At 36.6% G+C, this 23530-nt stretch overlaps 2 protein-coding genes across 2 annotated transcripts in view; one reads left to right on the top strand and one right to left on the bottom strand.

Moving 5' to 3' along the window:
• The window catches only part of LOC138052403 (uncharacterized), an 18185-nt gene extending 13385 nt beyond the window's left edge, over positions 1 to 4800 (bottom strand). Inside the window, exon 1 of the mRNA XM_068898893.1 lies at positions 4591 to 4800. The gene's annotated coding sequence lies outside the window, so the exon portion shown is untranslated. The remainder of the gene's footprint in view (positions 1 to 4590) is intronic.
• Positions 4801 to 20492: 15692 nt separating this feature from the next.
• LOC138054084 (uncharacterized) lies at positions 20493 to 21770 on the top strand. Its single transcript, XM_068900592.1, has one exon. The coding sequence runs from the start codon at positions 20493 to 20495 to the stop codon at positions 21768 to 21770; it is 1278 nt and encodes a 425-aa protein (XP_068756693.1).
• The last annotated feature ends 1760 nt before the right edge of the window (positions 21771 to 23530 follow it).

Genomic DNA, 23530 nt, shown 5'->3' with positions numbered 1-23530 from the left:
AAAAATTAAAAAGTATTATATCTAAAGTTATGAAGAATTTAATGGAAAAAATGTTTAGGGAAAGATAATTAATGAAAATGGCTAAAAAATGGCTAAAAATGCATGGCTAAAAAATAAAACTTATTGGCTAAACCTAATTCTATTCTTAGAGTTGAACTCTGATCGTTTGTTAAGGCCGTGGGGATGAAGAGTACACAACTGGGAGCACCAAAAAGCTTCCCTTGTGAGTAAACGCCTATCAAAGTGATCTTCACATTCATTAACAATTTTTTCGATAACAATGAATTCAAAGTCAGACATCTGGTGTTCAACCCTATTGAAATGCACGGCTAATTCGCACGTAGTCTTGTTAGTAAGCATAGCCGATTTGTAATTCCGAAACCTGACCTTGAATTCATTGGATGTTGAACCCACATACTGAACCTTACACTTCTTGCAAGTGGCCAAATAGATCACGTTTTTAGATTTGCAACCAAGATGTTGCCTAATAGTGTAATAACGATCTGTACGAGCGCTGTAAAAAATCTTATCCTCCTTTAAAAAGTTCTTACATAAATCACATTTTTTGCTACATTTAAAACAACCTGTAGCAGAATGGTCGTTGTTAGTATAATTAGATCCCTTGGGTCTCGCTAGGAGCTCTTTGATGGTTTTGGCCCTTCTATAAGATGGAATGATTGACCCTTTGGGAAAAATCTGTGCTAATGTTGGTGAATCATAAATTAAATGGCTATACGACTTAATGATTTTACCAATGTTGGGCAAATGAGGGTTAAAATTAACCTTTTAGTTGATGGGTTTATTCAGACTGATATCTATTCCAAACCTACCGACCATCACATCTACTTATTGCGTAACAGTGCCCATCCATCTCATTGTACCAGGGCTATCCCGTTCGGAGTTGCTACAAGAGTTCGCAGAAATTGTTCCACAATTGAAAAGTTTGAAGAACGTAGCAAGGAATATCAGAATTATCTAGTAGATCGTGGTTACCACCCTTCTAAAGTTAAAACACAATTTGATAAGGCCAAAGATACACCCAGGGAGGACCTTCTTTCACCTAAAGAACGAGAGAAAAAGGTTATTTTTCCCCTTGTGGTTAATTTTAACCCTCATTTGCCCAACATTGGTAAAATCATTAAGTCGTATAGCCATTTAATTTATGATTCACCAACATTAGCACAGATTTTTCCCAAAGGGTCAATCATTCCATCTTATAGAAGGGCCAAAACCATCAAAGAGCTCCTAGCGGGACCCAAGGGATCTAATTATACTAACAACGACCATTCTGCTACAGGTTGTTTTAAATGTAGCAAAAAATGTGATTTATGTAAGAACTTTTTAAAGGAGGATAAGATTTTTTACAGCGCTCGTACAGATCGTTATTACACTATTAGGCAACATCTTGGTTGCAAATCTAAAAACGTGATCTATTTGGCCACTTGCAAGAAGTGTAAGGTTCAGTATGTGGGTTCAACATCCAATGAATTCAAAGTCAGGTTTCGGAATCACAAATCGGCTATGCTTACTAACAAGACTACGTGCGAATTAGCCGTGCATTTCAATAGGGTTGAACACCAGATGTCTGACTTTGAATTCATTGTTATCGAAAAAATTGTTAATGAATGTGAAGATCACATTGATAGGCGTTTACTCACAAGGGAAGCTTTTTGGTCACTTCTTCACATATATAAGATCTTGAAACCGACTCAGTTCCTGCCAAGTGTTTTTTAGTTTTTAGCTTATTGTGAACACTGAGGAAGCCCGAAGGGCGAAACGTTTGTTCTTTACATTAAACATGGACCTGTGAGTAGTTTGCTTTTGACTCCATTTTTCATTCAACCTATATATATATATATATATATATATATATATAACTAACTGCAGACAGTACTGTTTCGGCCTTCTGGGCCTCATCAGTGCAGTGCTGATGTCTAGGATGGAGGTTAAGCTATAAAGCCACCCCAGATGTCCCACACATGTGGTACATCCAAGTCATATATAGCTGGACTGACGGAGAGCTATAAATTCCTATAAATTCAGAGTCCAGTTACTGAAAAAATAAAACCATCCCAGCTATTCTAGTCTAATTTACAGACAAATTAAGATACGTGGGAAGGACCCGGTTTTCATAAGATCAGCTAGATGATTTGAAGAAATGCCAGCGCTTTGGTTTGACAAATAACGTCAGTGTGTGGAAGTAAAATTTGGCAGCATAGGCAAGAGAAAGATGAGCATTGTTTAATAATTTCTTGAATGTATGTGAGACAATTGATTTCAGGAAATCCAAGCACTTTGATTTAACAAATAAACTCAGTGTCTAGCGAAAAAAAAAAGAAAAGAAAAAAATTGGGAGCATATATGTATATAGGCAAGAAAAATAATTGCCCAATGTTAAAACAAGTTGTTGCATTTATGTGAGATATATAGCTGGAGTTTTGAAAACAAGGTCAAACTTGGCTGCAAAATCCAAAGTGCAAATGCTGCCTTTGGCCTTTGGCAGAACTTGCACTGACGGCGAGCTTTAAATTCCTAGAGAGGGGGGGGGCTGCGTCATGGCTTGTCGCATGCAAGTCTAACAAGTATAAGGTCATAGTCCATGGCCAAAACAATTCACTAGACCACTTTATTGGAGGCTTATTGAAGGAAATCTCCACGTGTTGGGTAAGGCAAAAAGGCTTCCATGGGATATGAAACATTACTTCTTCTGAAGTCACCTTAGTGATGTTTCAACGATCAGTGATAAATATAGCAGACATATTAATGGCGTTAATAGCCTTAATAGCTGATCATATTAGCCTTTTTCTCACACATATACATTTTTTTTTATTTCTAGGTCCAAGTCACAAGTTGACAAATGGCAATGCCACTGACTTCTTAAATTAAAAGATGTTGCCAATGGAAAGGTTAGAGTCCAGTTACTGAAAAAATAAAACCGGATCAGCTATTCTAGTCTAATTTAAAGACAAATTAAGATACGTGGGAAGGACCCGGTTTTCAGAAGATCAGGTAGATATATAAACTAGTAAATAAATTAATAAATAATTAAAATAATCAATTTTACAGCGTCAAACATTATGCAATATTTTAGAATTCATCATTGGCTAAAATACTCAAATAAGACTTTTTTTAAAAGGGTCTGCGGACTTGATGTTAACAATTTCGCTTGGCAACGCATTCCAGTCCTTGACAGCTCTACAAAAATTACTATTTTTATTCTTCTCTTAATCTGGACTATTAACCGCGCGTTCGCATGCAAATTTACCACTTCGCCAGTTATCAAAAATTGATGATGTCCAGGCATTCTGCGCGGTGATATTTTGAGAAACAACACAACCTTCTTCTAAAAACATATTTCAGAATCTTCTGTCATCTTCAGTTTCAGTTACAAAGTACAGCGTTAAATATATGGTGTGGTTTCCCAAAATTTTAACACATCTGCTACTATCCAGACCTTTTCTCAATAATATACACCTAAAGCAAAAATAAATTCAATGTACAAGACTTCAGTGACTAACTGGAACATTTTCCAAAAGGTTTGCCGCCTAAGAGCTATGTTACGTGCGTATAGAGGTAATTCGATATTGTTTTGACCACCTTTGCCGGTGAAGTAGAAGCCGCTTTAATCAACGCACTGTACTGAGCCACTCCACAGTTGCTAGCGAGCGCATTACACAACTACACAGGGCTATACAGGGCTCGACTCACAGGTTTTTGAGGGAGGCAGCATTTATGTTCGCTTTTGAGAACTTGTACACGCGAGTTTAGAAGTACGCGAAAAGGCAAGAACTGTTTTTGTGATCAGCCTACGTCTGTCTGACTACAAGGTATTACACAACATCACATGTTCATCAAGTTCTCTCGATTTCGCTCGGACTTTGTCGCTTTTTTCGCTCGTATTTCGTACTTCCAAATTTTTGGAGTTTAAGGAATTCCATTCGCGCTTGTTGGATATGAGACTGGTTATAGCCAACTCGGCACTACGCGCCTCGTTGGCTATTTAACATCTCATATCAAACACGCGCTCATGGAATTATATATGTTAAATATACAGGAAAGAAGCGAGGAATGCGAGTGGGGGGAGGGGCATACAGCAGAAACTGAATCTAGCGGCAAAATCAAAGTAGTCACTTGCAGAGCAAAAGATTTCGGTCATTCCGTAAATCAGCCATGATATTCCATCTCGATTCCACCTCGATTCCAATCTTAAATCATTCCCATAAATTTTGTTTTCAGGCCAAGTTCACAGACTGAAAAATTATCTTCCTTTACCGTCAACGTATTGCCCCTACCTTCCCTTTCGACATTCCGTTTCTTGAAAGCCCCGGAAACTTTTCGGACCTGCAAAGCAATTTTTAGTCGATAGGTGTGTACACCTGAAACTTAGCTGCATGAAGAGAACCTCTGTTCCTATCAAAAATATGTGAATAAAAGAGATCTGTAACCGTAAGGTTTGAGATTTTGCTACGGCTTTTCGGGTGCGAAACCTTTTCGGCGACCTTCGAGAAACGGGCGCCAGCTCCGATGTCGCCAAAACATACAAAATGCAACTTATTTAATTAAATCAACAAGAAAGAAATAAACACTTGCCTTTTGCTGAATTTAGAGGCCTAAAACTCAAAAGCTGATGTGACCAACATTTAGAAGAGCTGTCGTGGATCATGTCATACGAAATGACTAAACTTTGTTCCAGTTTTCTTGGAAATCGACCGAGACACACCCTCGAACACGGGAGAAATAATCCATCGAGTTTGGACTCGAGTTCGAGTTCGAGTTGGACTTCGAGTTGGACTTCGAGTTGGACTTCGAGTTGGACTTCGAGTTGCGCTTCGAGTTGGACTTCGAGTTGCGCTTCGAGTTAATACCGGTAATTAAAACGCAAGTATATAATTGATAATAATGTATAATTATTATTTATTATTAATGTTAATAAGCAAAGAGATGTATAAGCTGGGCGAAGAAGAGGAACCCGGAATTCGGGGCAATATTGGGATTTTTCATTTTTTTTTTTTCATGTGGTGTAAGTAATAAAAATGCTGACACATTAAAATATAGAGCAGGGATATAGGTTTTCAACAATGTGTGGTACCTTTTGTCACATGCTTTTTCCATTTCCGGCATTCTTTAATTTATTCTTTGCTTTATTTCTTTAATTTTATGAAAAGTAGGTCACGTGATGGTCTAGCTGTAAAGGGCCTGTTAAAATAGCTTTCAAAATAATACTGTAGAGAAAAAAAAATGAACACGTTATTTGCGGGAGAAATAATCCATCGAGTTTGGACTCGAGTTCGAGTTTGAGTTGAAGATCGAGTTAGACTTCGAGTTGAAAAAAAAAGGCAAGAGGTGAAGGGGAAGATAGGCAAAGAACAAACAAACCAAATAAGCTTTTCTGGCTTTGCAGCCCGGCAGCGGTCAATGTTTCTTTTGTTTTTTCTTAAGTTTACTAAAGTTAAAGAAAAAGTTTTAAGAAATATATATTTACCAAAATATAGGTACAGTGTGACAAACAACCTGCCGTCTACTTAAACTAAAAGCTTAAAAATTAATTGTAACTATTAACATTGTTAATGTTCTCAAAGTCATTGAATCGCTTAATCTTGCAGTCTCGAGTACTGTCATCAAATGTAAACGAAAAATATAACAACTGAGTCAATATCAACAAGTGGTAAGTAAAGTGATACCATTTGGAAATTTCAATTTAAATTAAACAATTGATCAGGAATTAAATATTTACAACAGAACGAGCCAACAGAAACAAAATTCGTCTACATAAAACATATCTAATACATGTGTAGAGAATTCTCTGTGCACGACCACAGTGTGGTAATATCATGACTTATTAAACCACTGGAGAAGTCATCAAACAATGTGCACATTGTACTTTCATTGTACTTCTAATGAATTGATAAAATACATGAATAAACTTGAATTAAGTAGAACAACGGCCCTCTTCTGGGCGCTTCATATCCAAAAGTGGGAGAAGGATTTATCGGAAAAAGAAGGTGTTTGAAAGCCCTCCTATTGACCACATCGACTGTCTATGTTGAGCGCCTCAGTGTGTTCTCTTGGTTTTCGTGTGCTTACTAGTGAAGGCATGCAGTGCATCAATTTTCTTATATTAACACGCAGTTGACATGTTTAATGAATTTTTGTTGTCTTTGGGCGATTTTGGAAAAATCTGCCTGCCCCACACTACGGCGTCTTTGTTTTTTTTGGTCCACTGACAAATTTTTCCAAATTTTGCTCGCCGCGTGATTAGGAAAAGCTCCAATTTTGACCCAATTTAAAGCAAAACAAATAAAATTCGTACTAGTGCAACCCCCTCCCTATAGACAACCCTAACTAAAAATCTAAACCTACCGCAGCCGCAGAACATTTCCTGTCATCTCCTAAGAACACACTGCCAACGACATGCAATTAATACCCATCGAAAAATTCTCTTCCATCCGAGACTCTATCCGTAAGGTCACAGAAGTTATATTTTGTAATCCAAAAAGGCAGAACAATTGATCCCGATGGTCTGAACATCCACGAAGAATCAGACTGTTCCGTTCTATGCTATGTGATTATTTTTTAATATAAGCTTATCTACACTGTGTTTCACTGTGTTTCACTGTGTTTCCGGAACATATTACGAAAATATGCTACATATGCTTAAAATATGCTTATTGTACCTGAAGAAGCCTGGTTTGGCCAGCCTATACCTTCAAAAAATTCAACCCACCTTGTTTGGCTTTTTGCTTTTATATTCCCCATTTTATATATGAAGCCGAGTAGATCACTATTGTTTTAACATATACCAGCAGCATCATCGTTCCGGCCCGGGGGGGGCTTGTTTTGGTGATGAGCCTACGTCTCTGTCTGACTAAAAGGTATTACACAACATCACATGTTCATCAAGATAGATAGATAGATAGATAGATAGTTTTATTAAAATTACCCTTGCAGCCCGAGGGCTGAATTACGATAATTTTTACAAATGTACAACGTTAATTAATTGTAACTATAAATTATAAAATGATAAATTAAGAAAGTTATTTGATAAGAATTTAACAATACTAAAGCTATTATTATGTAAACACTAAATTACAATTAAGATACAGCTAAAATTTTTCAAAAACATATCATTTAATATATATGAGTTGCAAAAGGGCATGTTATCGGCAATGGCTTACAATAAAACTGTCTCTGAAACGATTGGTTTTAAAACGCGGGACTTGGAACTTGCGATTTTTCCGTGTACGCAAAGTGCCAGAGTAAGGTGGCGGAAGGAGTGAATGAAGCTTGTGATTATTGTTATTACATATGTCTTGAAACATTGAGTTACCAATCGCCTCTCTCCTGGCATACAAGGTAGGTATGCTAAAAACTTCTAAAGCTTGTCGATAAGATAACTCGTTATTGCTTATTATGCGTAGTGCTCGCTTCTGCAGGCGCTCTAACTGATCGGAGAGATATTGCGGTAGAGCGGTATGAAAGGCTGAACATGCATACTCTGCGACTGGCCGTATGCAAGTGGTGTAGAAGCTCAAAAGGTCATTAGTTGGCACTTTCGCACGCTTTAATTGCCTAAGAAAGTAGAGACGCGTTGCGACTTTCTTACATATCATTTCTACGTGCACATTCCACTTCAAATCATTCGAAATCATAACACCTAGTAATTTAGCAGATGGAACAATCTCAATGTTCGTATTATTGATAGTAATAGGCTCTAAAATACTCTCTGACTTTGTGAATGATATTCTAAGTTCCTTGCACTTCGATTCATTCAACTGGAAACCATCAGCTCGTGACTTTGTAACAAATTCGTCAACGCGCGACTGCATCGAGCTGGTTCCGTTCTTTTCCACACACTCAGCGAGGGTAGTATCATCTACATACTTCCAGATGTTCGTATTTGCCACACTCAGGTCATTGATCATAATCAGAAATAACCAGGGACCGAGTTTAGTCCCCTGAGGAACACCTGCTGGTACAGAACGCCATTCAGATACACAATCACAACTCAGTTTCACCCTTTGCCTTCTATTCGTTAGGAAATCCAAGATCCAGCACATGATCGACTCCGGAATATCATACGAGGAGAGCTTTGGGGCTAGGACTTGGTGATCAATTAAGTCAAAGGCTTTGCGAAAGTCAAATAGTACCGCTCTCGTAGTAGCCCCATTTCCGTCAGTCGATTCCAACCAAGAGTGCAACATACTAATAAGCGCATGCGTAGTAGAAGATTTAGGTACAGCCCCAAATTGTTGGGGGTCAATCCGCTCCAGCACAGCAGGTTTAACGTAAGTGTCAACTACATAATCTTCAGACAACTTTGACAAAATGGGGGTTAGTGAGATAGGGCGTAAGTGCTTATTTACATCGCGGACGGGCTTTTGCTTTGGCACGGGGACCACATCTGCGTGCTTCCATGACGATGGCAGGCGTCTTTCACGGTACGAGTAGTTCAAGATGTCAGATACCGGTCCGGCTAAAATATCTGCATTTTCCTTTAACAACCATCCAGGGATGTTGTCTGGGCCGTTAGCTTTGCACGGGTTCAACTTTGATAATTTCTTGCGGACTGACTCGACCGACACAACAAGGGGGTTTTCGGAGTAGTTACTGAAAGTAGTGCACGGAAAAGCGGCAGGGAGCGATGTGTAACAGTGCATTGGCGATAAGAAAGCCTCATTGATGATGTTAGCTAGGCCGATCTGGTCAATACTCTCATACAGATGTTGAAGCGATTGCAATGTGTCACTTTGCGCCGAGGAGGCAAGCGAGCGCCCACTAAGCTTTTTCACTTCTTTCCACCATTCGGATGGTTTACATTTCTTCAGATGTTCCACCTTGGCTTGGTAATAATTTGCGCGGCACATCTTTCGCTTGCGATTAATACGATTTCTCAACTCACGAAACATTTGGTCGTCGCCACGCGATAAGGCACTTTGCCGCTTTTGTAGCAAGTTCTTCAAGGATGATGTTATCCAAGGTGGTTCGGTTGAATGTACTTTGCGCGTGCGCATAGGCATAACATGATCAAGACCAGTCTTAATAATTTGTTCCAAAAGCAACGTTTTGCCTTCACAACTTTCTACGGAGTTCAGTATAGAATCCAAATCCACTGATTCTAGATAAGTGCGCATTGCAAGGCGCTTGCTGGGACGCAAATCTCTCGACTGAACATTAGTTGTAGATCTATTGGACTTTATCCTCACCTTCGGTTGAACTTCTATTGACATGTGGTCCGAAAGGCCAAGTGGAGGGCGTTGGGTTGGAGTTTCGTAGTGGTCTTGAAGGTTGGTGAGGACTAAATCGAGCGTTCTTTCTCCTCGCGTCGGAAAATTCACTATTTGCTTTAAATTGTAGTTGTTTCTAAGCCGTGTGGTTTGTAGCCTGTTAAAGTCTCCCACTAAACAGAGCCCACAGTTGGAATACCGTGTTTCGATAGATGACAAACACGTCTCTAAATACTCTAAGAAAGCAGAGTCATTTGCGCTTGGCGGGTGATAGAACGTCCCAAGAAGAATAGAGCTGTATCCCCTTGGGAGACGAGTAGGACTAATTTGAATCCATAACGCCTCGAAAGAAGGGTCTTCTAAGTCGTCTAAAACGGTAAACTTTATCGTATTAAACGGAGCTCAAAAAAAAAAGTTCAAGTCAAGTTCTCTCGATTTCGCTCGGACTTTGTCGCTTTTTTCGCTCGTATTTCGTACTTCCAAATTTTTGGAGTTAAAGGAATTCCATTCGTGCTTGTTGGATATGAGACTGGTTATAAGAGATATTTTAGAATTCATCATTGGCTAAAATACTCAAATAAGACTTTTTTGAAACGGTCTGCGGACTTGATGTTAACAATTTCGCTTGGCAACGCATTCCATTCCTTGACAGTTCTACAAAAATTACTATTTTTATTCTTCTGTTAATCTGGACTATTAACCGCGCGTTCGCATGCAAATTTACCACTTCGCCAGTTATCAAAAATTGATGATGTCCAGGCATTCTGCGCGGTGATATGTTGAGAAACAACACAACCTTCTTGTAAAAACATATTTCAGAATCTTCTGTCATCTTCAGTTTCAGTTACAAAGTACAGCGTTAAATATATGGTGTGGTTTCCCAAAATTTTAACACATCTGCTGCTACTATCCAGACCTTTTCTCAATAATATACACCTAAAGAAAAAATAAATTCAATGTACAAGACCTCAGTGACTAACTGGAACATTTTCCAAAAGGTTTGCCGCCTAAGAGCTATGTTACGTGCGTATAGAGGTAATTCGATATTGTTTTGACCACCTTTGCCGGTGAAGTACAAGCCGCTAACCTTTAATCAACGCACTGTACTGAGCCACTCCACAGTTTCTAGCGAGCGCATTACACAACTACACAGGGCTATACAGGGCTCGACTCACAGGTTTTTGAGGGAGGCAGCATTTATGTTCGCTTTTGAGAACTTGTACACGCGAGTTTAGAAGTACGCAAAAAGGCAAGAACTGTTTTTGTGACGAGCCTACGTCTGTCTGACTACAAGGTATTACACAACATCACATGTTCATCAAGTTCTCTCGATTTCGCTCGGAATTTGTCGCTTTTTTCGCTCGTATTTCGTACTTCCAAATTTTTGGAGTTTAAGGAATTCCATTCGCGCTTGTTGGATATGAGACTGGTTATAGCCAACTCGGCACTACGCGCCTCGTTGGCTATTTAACATCTCATATCCAACACGCGCTCATGGAATTATATTTGTTAAATATACAGGAAAGAAGCGAGGAATGCGAGTGGGGGAAGGGGCATACAGCAGAAACTGAATCTAGCGGCAAAATCAAAGTAGTCACTTGCAGAGCAAAAGATTTCGGTCATTCCGTAAATCAGCCATGATATTCCATCTCGATTAAACCTCGATTCCAATCTTAAATGATTCCCATAAATTTTGTTTTCAGGCCAAGTTCACAGACTGAAAAATTATCTTCCTTTACCGTCAACGTATTGCCCCTACCTTCCCTTTCGACATTCCGTTTCTTGAAAGCCCCGGAAACTTTTCGGACCTGCAAAGCAATTTTTAGTCGATAGGTGTGTACACCTGAAACTTAGCTGCATGAAGAGAACCTCTGTTCCTATCAAAAATATGTGAATAAAAGAGATCTGTAACCGTAAGGTTTGAGATTTTGCTACGGCTTTTCGGGTGCGAAACCTTTTCGGCGACCTTCGAGAAACGGGCGCCAGCTCCGATGTCGCCAAAACATACAAAATGCAACTTATTTAATTAAATCAACAAGAAAGAAATAAACACTTGCCTTTTGCTGAATTTAGAGGCCTAAAACTCAAAAGCTGATGTGACCAACATTTAGAAGAGCTGTCGTGGATCATGTCATACGAAATGACTAAACTTTGTTCCAGTTTTCTTGGAAATCGACCGAGACACACCCTCGAACACGGGAGAAATAATCCATCGAGTTTGGACTCGAGTTCGAGTTCGAGTTGGACTTCGAGTTGGACTTCGAGTTGGACTTCGAGTTGGACTTCGAGTTGCGCTTCGAGTTGGACTTCGAGTTGCGCTTCGAGTTAATACCGGTAATTAAAACGCAAGTATATAATTGATAATAATGTATAATTATTATTTATTATTAATGTTAATAAGCAAAGAGATGTATAAGCTGGGCGAAGAACAGGAACCCGGAATTCGGGGCAATATTGGGATTTTTCACTTTTTTTTTTTTCATGTGGTGTAAGTAATAAAATTGCTGACACATTAAAATATAGAGCAGGGATATAGGTTTTCAACAATGTGTGGTACCTTTTGTCACATGCTTTTTCCATTTCCGGCATTCTTTAATTTATTCTTTGCTTTATTTCTTTAATTTTATGAAAAGTAGGTCACGTGATGGTCTAGCTGTAAAGGGCCTGTTAAAATTTAAACAGAAAAATAGCTTTCAAAATAATACTGTAGAGAAAAAAAAATGAACACGTTATTTGCGGGAGAAATAATCCATCGAGTTTGAGTTGAAGATCGAGTTAGACTTCGAGTTGAAAAAAAAAGGCAAGAGGTGAAGGGGAAGATACTCGGCAAAGAACAAACAAACCAAATAAGCTTTTCTGGCTTTGCAGCCCGGCAGCGGTCAATTTTTCTTTTGTTTTTTCTTAAGTTTACTAAAGTTAAAGAAAAAGTTTTAAGAAATATATATTTACCAAAATATAGGTACAGTGTGACAAACAACCTGCCGTCTACTTAAACTAAAAGCTTAAAAATTAATTGTAACTATTAACATTGTTAATGTTCTCAAAGTCATTGAATCGCTTAATCTTGCAGTCTCGAGTACTGTCATCAAATGTAAACGAAAAATATAACAACTGAGTCAATATCAACGAGTGGTAAGTAAACTGATACCAGTAGTATAGGAGTTGGGGGTATGAGATCATTTTGTAAAAATGCTCTCATCCCAACCCAACTCCATACTACTTTACATTTGACGGTTACATATTTTTGATCTCGTATTTTCGGTCTCGTATTCTTGGAAATCTATATGTTTTATATTTCTGCGAATCTATGCCGTGGCGAGGCAGAATGGATCCAACGCAAAATTTATTTTGGAACTATATGTCTTTAAAAAACCTAAAATAATATCGCATATAATAGTATAATGAGTTGCCAAGAACTGCATAAAGAACTTGTCAATATGGAAGAAGTGGTCTGTCCATTTTGTAATAAGCAAATCTCGAAACATACGAAAGAAATTGAGCAATGTTGCGATCAGCCAGAGATAGTGAATGATAACAATATGCTAGTTTGTAAAAAATGTGGGACAGTTAATGGCTATAAACCACTTATAGAATTTGTTGATTTTCACTCAAATAAGCATAGATTCCATCGTAAAAGTGTTTACCAAAGAAAATATCATATAGAAAACATAATGAATAATATAGCTGTAAAAAATGGTTTCCAGATTTCTGTAAAAAATATGGATAAAATAATTCGAATTTTTGCGGCTATCGGGGAAGTTGTGAAAGATGTTAACATTGATAGAAAGCGTATGATTAACATAAATTTCATTTTAAAACAAATATTTAAAATGCTTGATCTTCCTTTTGAAAAGGTCAAGACAAGTAAATCCAAAAAGACACTTCAATCATATGAACGATATTGGAAAGACATCCTGTCATTGGCATCAGACCGAATTAATGAAATAGTTAAGGAATGAATTTGTCATTGTATTTAGCGTAGAACTTGTCAACACTAGGACAAACATCAGTTACAAAATCATCTACATTTTTTAATTCTGTGTGAAACGATGGTTGAAAATCACCGCTTCTCAACATGTCTTTTATTGAATTCAAAAGATGCTGATAACTTTGGTATGCGTATGTACAATTTTGTATTTTAAGATCCAATGATTGGAAATCCATGTAAGACTTGATTAACAAAGCACTTGTGCTTATAGCTACTAGGGCTATACCACCAGTTACAACAGCACTAATAATTCCACCAGTACCAGTTATGATAGAAATAGTATTACCAATAAGTTTGAATTTTTTGAAGCGTTTGACAGCCTTTTTGTAAGCCCAACACTTTCTATGGTATGCCTTATAATAGCTTTTTAGTTCGTCGACCTGATCTTCTGAGAGTTTGTCTGAAATATGGTTCCAGCTGAATATTCTCTTTTTTCGATCTGCCATATATATGGTCTAGATTGTTAATCGTCTGCATAGACAATATAGTATACCACTGACTTGACCACAAAAAGGTGATCTTTTAATCAGTTTAGTTGTGTATTTTTCTGAAATAGCATAAGTGTAACCTCTACCGAGCTTATGGTGGTCATAAAACCTCCCGGAAGCATCATGTAATACACTATGTGAATTTAATATATCAATCCAACCGAAGATCTTTTCAAGTAACCATGTTAGACAGCCACTACCTGGTCCAAGAAGACCAATTTCACCATCATTGAGTTCAAGAATCTCATTCATAGACATGTCTCTTTTAAAATAGAAACAGTGCAGGTATTGATAAACAAGTGCCGATTTTAATATTTTGTCATTAATGCATGGATGTTTTTCTTTTGCTTCTTGAAAACTATATTCCACAAATCGTAATAAATTGTCGATATACATATATATTGAGTTATATATTTTGAAAAACCACATCACAAATCAAAATGATTTTGAATGAACCTGAACATATTTTTTAATTCATTATCAGACAGAGATTTGGCCCAAACAGCGAAAGCATATAAATCCATTTCGCAGAAATTTATAGCAGTGCCATTATCATGAACCTGACATCCAATAAACATTTCTTGAGCTGAACCTGTAAGAGTAGCAGAAATTGTTTTTGTTTTAATTGGAGTCACTGTTGAAACACCTCTAAAAAGTTCCATATTTGTCTGATTAACACGGATCGTCCACACCTCGATATCACCAGAGAGACTCGTCAAAGAAGGCATATTAAGTCGGCCATTTGATGATGAACCAAAATCGATATAGACTGCACCATCTCCCCATGGTATATGCATACCGAATCTGACGGCTCCACGCCCCCATTGAAACTGTGATTGATTAGTTATCGCTTTTGTTTTGACAACCAGTATTACTGTACATTTGTTACCAGAACTACCCGCTATTTCAGAAACATCAAATGATTTTTTTTCCAAATAGTCATCACTACCATCAAAACGTACAAAAAACAGTTTTTTTGTTGAATCCCTTAGAAAAAGAGGCTTTTTTGAATTGGTTGATTGTGAAAAATCGATATTATTCACAGGATCAATCCATGAACTAACTCTATCATTTGAATCGGCTGTGACTACTGATAAAGCTGGAATTAATGCAATGCTGATTTTGTCTAACACTGGTATACCAGGTAGACTGTTCGAAATAATAAAAGTCGATCTGTCTAACTTTAAATCCAGTTGTGATTTTATCACAACATGGTTGTCGTTTTCAGCAGCTTTTGCGATGACATTTTTGTCAGTTTCCACATGACCATCATCATTTATTGAAAATGTGGTATCGAAAGTCCAATCTTCTGAACTTGAATGATAGTCTATGGTATATTCTATTTTATTTCCATTTTCGTCTAGAAGATGACTGCCGTCTGATTGTTCAACATATAATGTCATATATCATTGTGTCATATTATTTTCAATTGTTGAACGTTTTATATCGGATTACGAATTTGAATCTCTTATTTTTTCCGTCCGAAAAATTTATTCTGATATAATTTACGTTTCGAAAATATCTATTAACATTAACAGTAATGGTTTTGGTTGTAAAAGAAATATTGTAAATCGCCGATGTGTTTGTTTGGATGACTAAACGATGATTGCTTACTAATGAATAAGTTTCTTTGGAATGCAGTTGTATTGAACTTATGTAAATTTCATTGAACTTCATAATGTCTCCATATATTGTCAAAAAGTCGCATGAATTGATTGCTTCAGCAGTATACCCCCATATGAAAGCCGGTAAAACACTGTCGATTATTGATGCAGACAAACCCGAAATCTTGTTGCCATTCATATTAATTGGTACATGCATTTGGAGTTGATTGTTTGCAACCTCGAAAGCCTTTTCATAATCATATATGGTAAAATCGAGATTGTTTTTTGCTTCATCTTTGATTCCATAAATCAGAACATGTAAAGGTAATAGACTAGGACTAAGGTTGTCAAAACTACTCTGAACATTGACATATAACCTTCTTTGAATTGATGGAGATATGCCGTCTGGAGAAAGATTCAATACACTTCGATAATATTTATGATCGGTATTGATTTTTATTGTGTATGATTTATCAATATTCATATTCAGTTTTTCAAATGTTATATTAAAAGAATCAAATTCTACATCATATCTACCATCTTTTTCGAAATACACTTCAATACAAACAGTGTAATCATCACTCATATTGTCACGTATCAACTTAAACAAATTGAAATCAAACCTTCCTTTGAACAGACTAGAACCATCATTTGTTTTTTGAACCTTTAAAGAGAACGCTTTTTTGTTGGTTTTATGAGGTGAGTCGTTATAGGTGATTAAATTCACGTCCTGTAGTCCATAATCTTCAGTGAATTCTCCATCATCCATAGCGTAGGCTAGTACGTTTTTGCGGTTTTGATGTGTGCTTATAAGACTCTCCGCTATTTTTCGGTCTGTGTATTCATTATTTTGGGTACTTATAGTCGAAAAAGCATCATTTACTTGCTTCAAAGTAATGGCATCTTGATTATGTGTGGCTGTTCCGAGATTTGTTATTCGTTGATTGTTCATATTGAGGTCTCCAGTCATGGCTGACGATCCATCTTTTTGTAAATATCTCCCATCTCCATAATTGCGATCAAATATTTGATCACCAGAATTAGGAATCCCAATGTTGTAAAAACGCCGGTCTAACATACTTACTTCACCGTATTGGTTTATTTGGAGAAAGTTGTCGGTAAAGAACTTGTAACTCATTGCTTGATTTTTTCCCTCATCACTACCGAATTTTTTTTCAGGATCTTTTAAATTTTCAATGAAATTTGTACTCATATTTAAATCTGCTATCATGGAATTTGAACCGTCTATTTGCAAATAATCACTCATGTCACCTATATGTGTTTCAAGGTATCGTTTATTTACAGCGTCAGTGTTTCCTGTTGGGTCGGCTATATTGATTATTCGTTTATTGTTCATATCCAAATTTCCAGTCATTTTAGAGGATCCGTCTAAACGAAGTGAATCTAAAAATAATCGATCAACGTAACCTTTTCCTGTGGCATCATTTACACCTGTCGGATCAGCAAGATTGATGATCTTGTTGTTGTTTATATTCAAATTTCCAGTCATTGCTTGCGTACCATCTCGCAACACAACCTGATTAACATTCGGTTTGGTTGATAAACCAGTTTGCAATTGGTGTTTTGTAACAGCGTCAGAATTGCCAGTGCCTTCAGCAAGATTGCTGATTTTATTATTTCCAAAGTCAAAATTGCCAGTTACGGAAATACTTCCATCTTTTTTCAAATAATTAGCCAGCTCCGTTTTGTCAGCTTTAAAATTAAAAGAGCTGTCGACGTAAAATTTATTGGAAGCGTCTGAATGCAATATTGGATCTTTCACTCCTAAGATTCTTTGATTTTTCATGTCGATTGGATTTTGCAATTCTATTTTACCATCGTCAGTATTGAGCACCATGTAAAAACTATGCAAATGCTCACTACTGACAGCGTCACTGTGGCCATGTCTAGCAGGAGCGATATTCTCAACCCGTCTATTATCCATATTAAGGGCGCCAGTCATTGCATTGCTCCCATCTATTTTTAAACACCCAGAAACCTCTTTATCAACATAACTCTTAGTAGTTGCATCGTTATTCGTTTGAGGTGAATCTAAATTTCTCAGTTTTTTATTCTGCATATCATAATCACCGTCATCTGTTAGTTTAAAACCAACACCAGGCAATCCTTTTACTATTTCGACAACTTTTTCATGTGAATATGTATCTTCAGGTAATTTACCATTTGAGTAACTCATATATACAATTGGTTTATATTTTTTCATCGAAATTCTTCTTTACTTGTTTCTTGGGTTTGTCAATATATATAAAACTGAAAGGGTCTCTAGTTGCTTTCTCGTATAATTGTTTTGAGACATTGTTTTCACGACATATGAGACTTTTTTCATTAGTACTCGGAAAATCATAAATGGCAAAATGTGAGCAGTTTAATCTAATATCTTTTGGTGTCTTATAGTAGCTTTGACTCAAATATATGGCACAGCAGTTTTTATGTCTCCCCTGTATAAAATAGTCAACCAATGGTTTTTGGTTTTTATCACATACGAAATCGTCGAATATCACAATTTTTTGATTGTCACCATTGAGATTTTTTACAGGAATTATTTTATCATTGCTTGCTTCAATGATATCATAACCAGCTTCTTCACTCCATGGTTCGAACTCTTTCATGAGATTCCGATACTTTGACTGCTCTAAGTTTTTTGCATAAAGGTATATTTTATCAAAATACAACAGATTGTGAATCATATGCATCAGTGTGTTTGTTTTTCCCGAACCAGAAGGTCCACAAATGAGCATGCGGAAGCATCGATCAGGCATAAAATCATGTAGTTGTGTGAAGTTTGTGACAACATCGTCGCCAGTATCATAATTAGGTATCTTCATTTATATTAAATCGTTACATTGTTTCGATAAAATGATGTAGTCAAACATGGTGTATAACATGGTGTTCAACACCGTGTCAAATGCTATTTTTTATATATGAATTTCCATTTTATGTAACGTAACAATATAACAATAAATGAGTTTACTTAAGTGGAAAGAACTCGCAAAGAGTAAATCTGAATTAGGGGACAAGATTAATTACGTCCATAATGCTATTACAAAACATGATATCGATCAGAAGACCAGTCAACAGGGATTTTCAAAAGTATTCCAACCAATTACAAGTAAATTAGATGATGTTATTGATAGTAATCAGGCTTTAAGGTTGCCAAGGAAAAAACGACCACTGAAGAAAGGAGAAGTTCCTGATTACGGCATTGATATAGAGGATGAAGTTCCAGATATGAATCTTGGTGATCTATTTGAACAACCTGTTTTGCCACAGCAAGAAAAACAACTGGTGCCAAAACCACCAACATATGAAGAATCTTTACAAGATCTTCTGGAAGGAAAAAAAGAGATGTATGTTGATCCTAAGTACTTTCCTGAAGAACCAGAATTACCACCAGAGTATGATGACGACGATGAGATAGATTATGGAATGGATGAAGAAGATATGGAAAATGAGATATTAGGTGATCTTGGTATACCAAATTATGATTCTGTTGAAAAGGTAATAAATCAACAAGAAATGACTGAACGAAAAAACAAAAAATATCTCAATAAGATTGTCAATGCGGCTAAATTTAAAAGAAATCAATTGAAAGCCTACAAAGGAAACGTTACAAAGCAATACAAAAGTGGGAATATAACGGAAGCTGATAGGCAAGAGGAAAACAAAAGAGTGGATCGCGCTATGAGAACTCTGAATGAATACATAAAACATTATCAAAACAAAATGAAAACAATGGAAGGTTCTGGTAGGAAAAAACAAAAAGGTGGCAATGTGATATTTTTTAACAAACCGAAAGAACTCATAAAAAAATTGGATTTGATCATTGGTGAGATATTGGCTGGCAATACAAGCATTGACATGCGAAATATGGGTGTTTCTATATTGGACACATTATTGAAAATGACAACAATTAACAAATCACAATATGGTAAATTATACAAACAATATTTCCAAATTTAATGTAACTTCATTATATAATGGAACGAGAGATAGTGTTATCATCTTACAGTGTGAAAAATAAAGGGGATAATAAACCAGAAGATTTTACAACAAATTTCACCAGACCTGTAACTCTAGACAATAATAAGCAATACGTTATCGGTCTTAACAGAGTCATTAACATGTCATTCACTTGGTTCAATGTCAATGCTGGGTACAAAAATCAATTAATCAAATACAGCTCCGATAATGGTTCAACTTTTAAGGACATTACCTTTCCAGCTGGGGTATGGAATTATACGGACTTTGACAGACATATTAAAAATGTGACGAAAACTGGTGATACGTATCCGATGACTCTTGAATTCAACGAAACAACATTCAGAGTCACGGTTACATTAGCTGCAAATTACCAACTTGATTTAAGAGCAAGTAATTTTAATGAACTGATCGGTTTCGACAAAAAGATATTAGCAAGTGGAACGCATATTGGACCAAGAGTGCCAAATCTCAGTCAAGACACAGACGTACTCAATATTCATTGCGATTTGGTAAACGAAAGTTTAGTTGACGGCGAAGAAACAGACATTATTTATTCATTCTCAACTAGTGTACTAAAACCAAGTTACTCCTTCACCCTCGAACCACAAAGAGTTACATTTAATCCTGTGAACAAAACTACAATTTCATCAATCAGAATCATGATAACAGATGGAAAAAGAAGATTAGTGGATCTAAATGGAGCGGATACGTCTTTTTCGCTGATTTTAAAAAGTATCTAATGTAACAGTATAATGAAACCGTATGAATTTAAGAGGTTTTACCATCCAAAACTTGGTAAATTTGTATTTCAACACAAAGGGTCTGGGCTTATCTTAGACAACATTTTCAAACCATTGAAGAGTGTGGCATCATCTGTTTTCAAGAAATTTGCAAAGCCATTAGCCAAGAAGGCATTAGAATCAGGGGTTTCCCATGCAGGTGATAAAATTGGTAAGGCGGCGGCAGAAAAGTCAGGAGACCTAATAATGAAAAAATTAGCAAATTTGAGAAAAGGAGCCACAACACCAACACAAAAAGCCATTGTTCCATCCTTGCCCATTGAACAGAAACAGCAAGATGAAAGCGCTGACATGATACTAAATAGATTGATATCCGGATCTGGAAGAAGGCGTAGATTTTTCAAATAAATAACATGACAGCAAAATTATATAATACAATAGTATAAATGGCTTTTAGAACAAGTGAATTATTGCAAAGAAATGAGTTGGTGCGTTTCCAACTTGATGATGTAATTAGAGCCCCTGGAAATAATCAACATCAAGAAAAGAACGGTTATAGATTCACCATCAACGACCGGAGTTCTTTCTATGATTGGTACAATGCTTATTTCGAGGTTCAATTCCAGTTACAAAAAATAGCAGATGGAGCTGGTTATGCAGCAGCCGATAGAATAACGGTGATAAACGGATCTCATTCATTGATTGCACATATGATGATTAAAAGTGCTGGGAAAATTGTTTATGATACTGACAATCTACATAAGGTCACTTTTGTGAAGAATCTGTTGGAATATTCGGATGATTACTCAAGAAGCGTAGCTAAAAACAGTTTTTGGTATTTAGACACAGATGGTACGACAGCCAATACCAATTCAGGATATGAATCTAGAAAAGTGCTTACACAAGCTACCAATAATGATGGAACAGGAGGAGCAAAAGATGTGAATTTGATCATACCTCTCAATCGTTACAGTTTTTTTGAAGAGTTGCAGGATAAAATGTTGGTTCCTATGCAGTTACAATTCAATTTGAATCTCCAGAACGACAATGAACTCATCAATATGGCAGGAGGAGTAGATGCCGGCAGAGTAGTGATTAACAGATTTCTACTATGGGTTCCAAAATTAACACCAAAAGACAGTATGTACGACAAATTTGTAAGCTCTTTCATGAAAGAACACAAATGGACATATCAGCGTGAACTATATGCAGTGTCAGCACCTGCTAGAGTCAGTGGTTTTTTTCAGATTTCTTCCAGTATTGACAATGTCAAAGCAATTTTTGTTTATCTACAACGGGCTAAAACCAGAGTTGCAACTGCAAATCCATATATACTTGATACCTTCAAACTAAATGCAGCAAACGCAAACAGTTATTTAACAACATGCAGACTCGAATATGGCAATGGTGTTTTCTACCCAGAAACAGAATATGATAGTGAAAGCAAAGTGAGAATATTCAATGATCTGATGTCTTATGCAATGCGAAAAAATGATTACAACACCGGAACCCAGTTGAATCTTGCTAATTATAACAGCCTGTATCCACTGATCTATTTTGATCTGTCATATCAGGCAGAGAAAGTAACAAGAGACCCTAAACAGTTGATTTTCAGGTATAAAATAAGTGCCAATAGTGCAGCAGATTTCAATGTCCATGCAGTTGTATTGTACGAAGAGTCGGTTGTTATTGACAAGGTGGGTAATGAATTGGTGATAGTTTAAGCCCACAACTGAAATAGTAATATGAAATCAAGTAAATGACATATTTATTTGTAACTGGAATTATATAACATATATTATATGACTAAACTTCATGAAATCAACGTAAGACTTTCAGATAATCAAAAAAAGAATCTGAGTAATGCTTACCATAAAAGGGAAACAATTGTTCTAAGACTGACAAATGATTCTCTTAATGGAAACGACACTCTTTATGTTCCAGCAATGGTGAAAAAACGATTGCAAAAAAATCGACAATTGAACAAAGGAATGGACATTAAGCTTGCTAAGACCAATATCAGAAAACAAGTAGGCGGAAGTCTTTTGAGCACCGTATTGTCACTTGGTATGAGAGCATTACCAGCAATTGGTAAAACCCTTGGGTTGAGTGCTCTTGGTGGTTTAGCAGAAGCCGGAGCTAAAAAATTGTTAGGATCTGGTCAAAAAGGTGGTGCTATGCCATTACCCATGATGATACCTTTCAATGCAATCAATCAACTGATGCCATATCTGAATATGTTTACAACCAAACAGCAAAGAGACATAATGAATGCGGCTCAAACAGGATCTGGCGTTAAAATAACACCAACTAAAACACAATCAGGTGGATTTCTCGGAACTCTGTTGGCTAGCATTGGAATACCTTTGGCTTTGAATCTTGTCAAAAAGCTAACGGGAAGAGGAGCACCGAGGGTAGGTAGACCACCTTCGTCGAAAAAGGATGGTACAGGTGCACCTAGAATGGGAATGCCCCCTCCATTTTATAGTTATCCGCCATATGTGACTGGTAATGGTAGAAAAAAAAAAACATCCTCGACCAAAAAAGGACAAGGGTTACTATTGGGAAAAAACAGTCCATTCAATGGCATACCCATTTTGGGGGCAATATTGTAAAACCAAAATTTCACAAAAACATACCTATGTCCAATCACGATCTGAAAAAATGGTGTAAATATTTAAACATACCAATCAATGATGTACTGTCAAGAGATGAAAAAGTTCCACATAACCATAAACAGGCGTTATTTATTTACAATCTGGAACCAGCTTATATGTCAGGATCTCACTGGGTAGCCACTTATGTTAAGGATAATGTGATAAATTATTTTGATTCGTTTGGTATGCCCCCATTTCAAGAGATCGTAAATCATGCCAAAAAGAAAAATCTCACTTTGTTACATCAAAACAATCAGATACAAAACATACAAACAACAACTTGTGGGTATTTCTGTTTATACTTTCTGAATGAAATGAATAAGGGTAATGCGTATTATGATTTATTACAAGTATTCGACATAAATGATACAATGAAAAATGAGAGATTTATCGAATATTATTTTAGAAATATCTAACTTATATATATTATGAAATCATATTGTGTAAAACAGAAAAAGGTAACCGAATGTGTTGAACCTTCAGGTTACAAAACAGCCAAAAATGGTAGACTAATGTTCTTTTGCACTTGTGCTGAATGTGGTATTACAAAGACCAAATTCGTTAAAAAACAGGGAAACTGAATAGCCCGTTGGGAGCGGGCTTATTTGGTGATATCGCTAATACAGGAACTGAATTGTTCCTAACAAAAGGAGTACCTTATCTTGGCAAAAAAGCAGTTGAAATGGGAAGATATTATGGTTCCGAATTAATGAGAGACCCAAAATTGCAGAAAAAAGCAATCGATTATGGTTTGAGAAAAATGAATCCTCTACTTCATAAAGTGGGATCAGAAGCTCTCAATCAATTGTCAACAAAAATAAGACCCA

This window comes from Montipora capricornis, chromosome 6, assembly GCF_036669925.1.
Source record: "Montipora capricornis isolate CH-2021 chromosome 6, ASM3666992v2, whole genome shotgun sequence".
Classification (NCBI taxonomy): domain Eukaryota; kingdom Metazoa; phylum Cnidaria; class Anthozoa; order Scleractinia; family Acroporidae; genus Montipora; species Montipora capricornis.
This window is presented reverse-complemented; position numbering and strand designations above follow the sequence as displayed.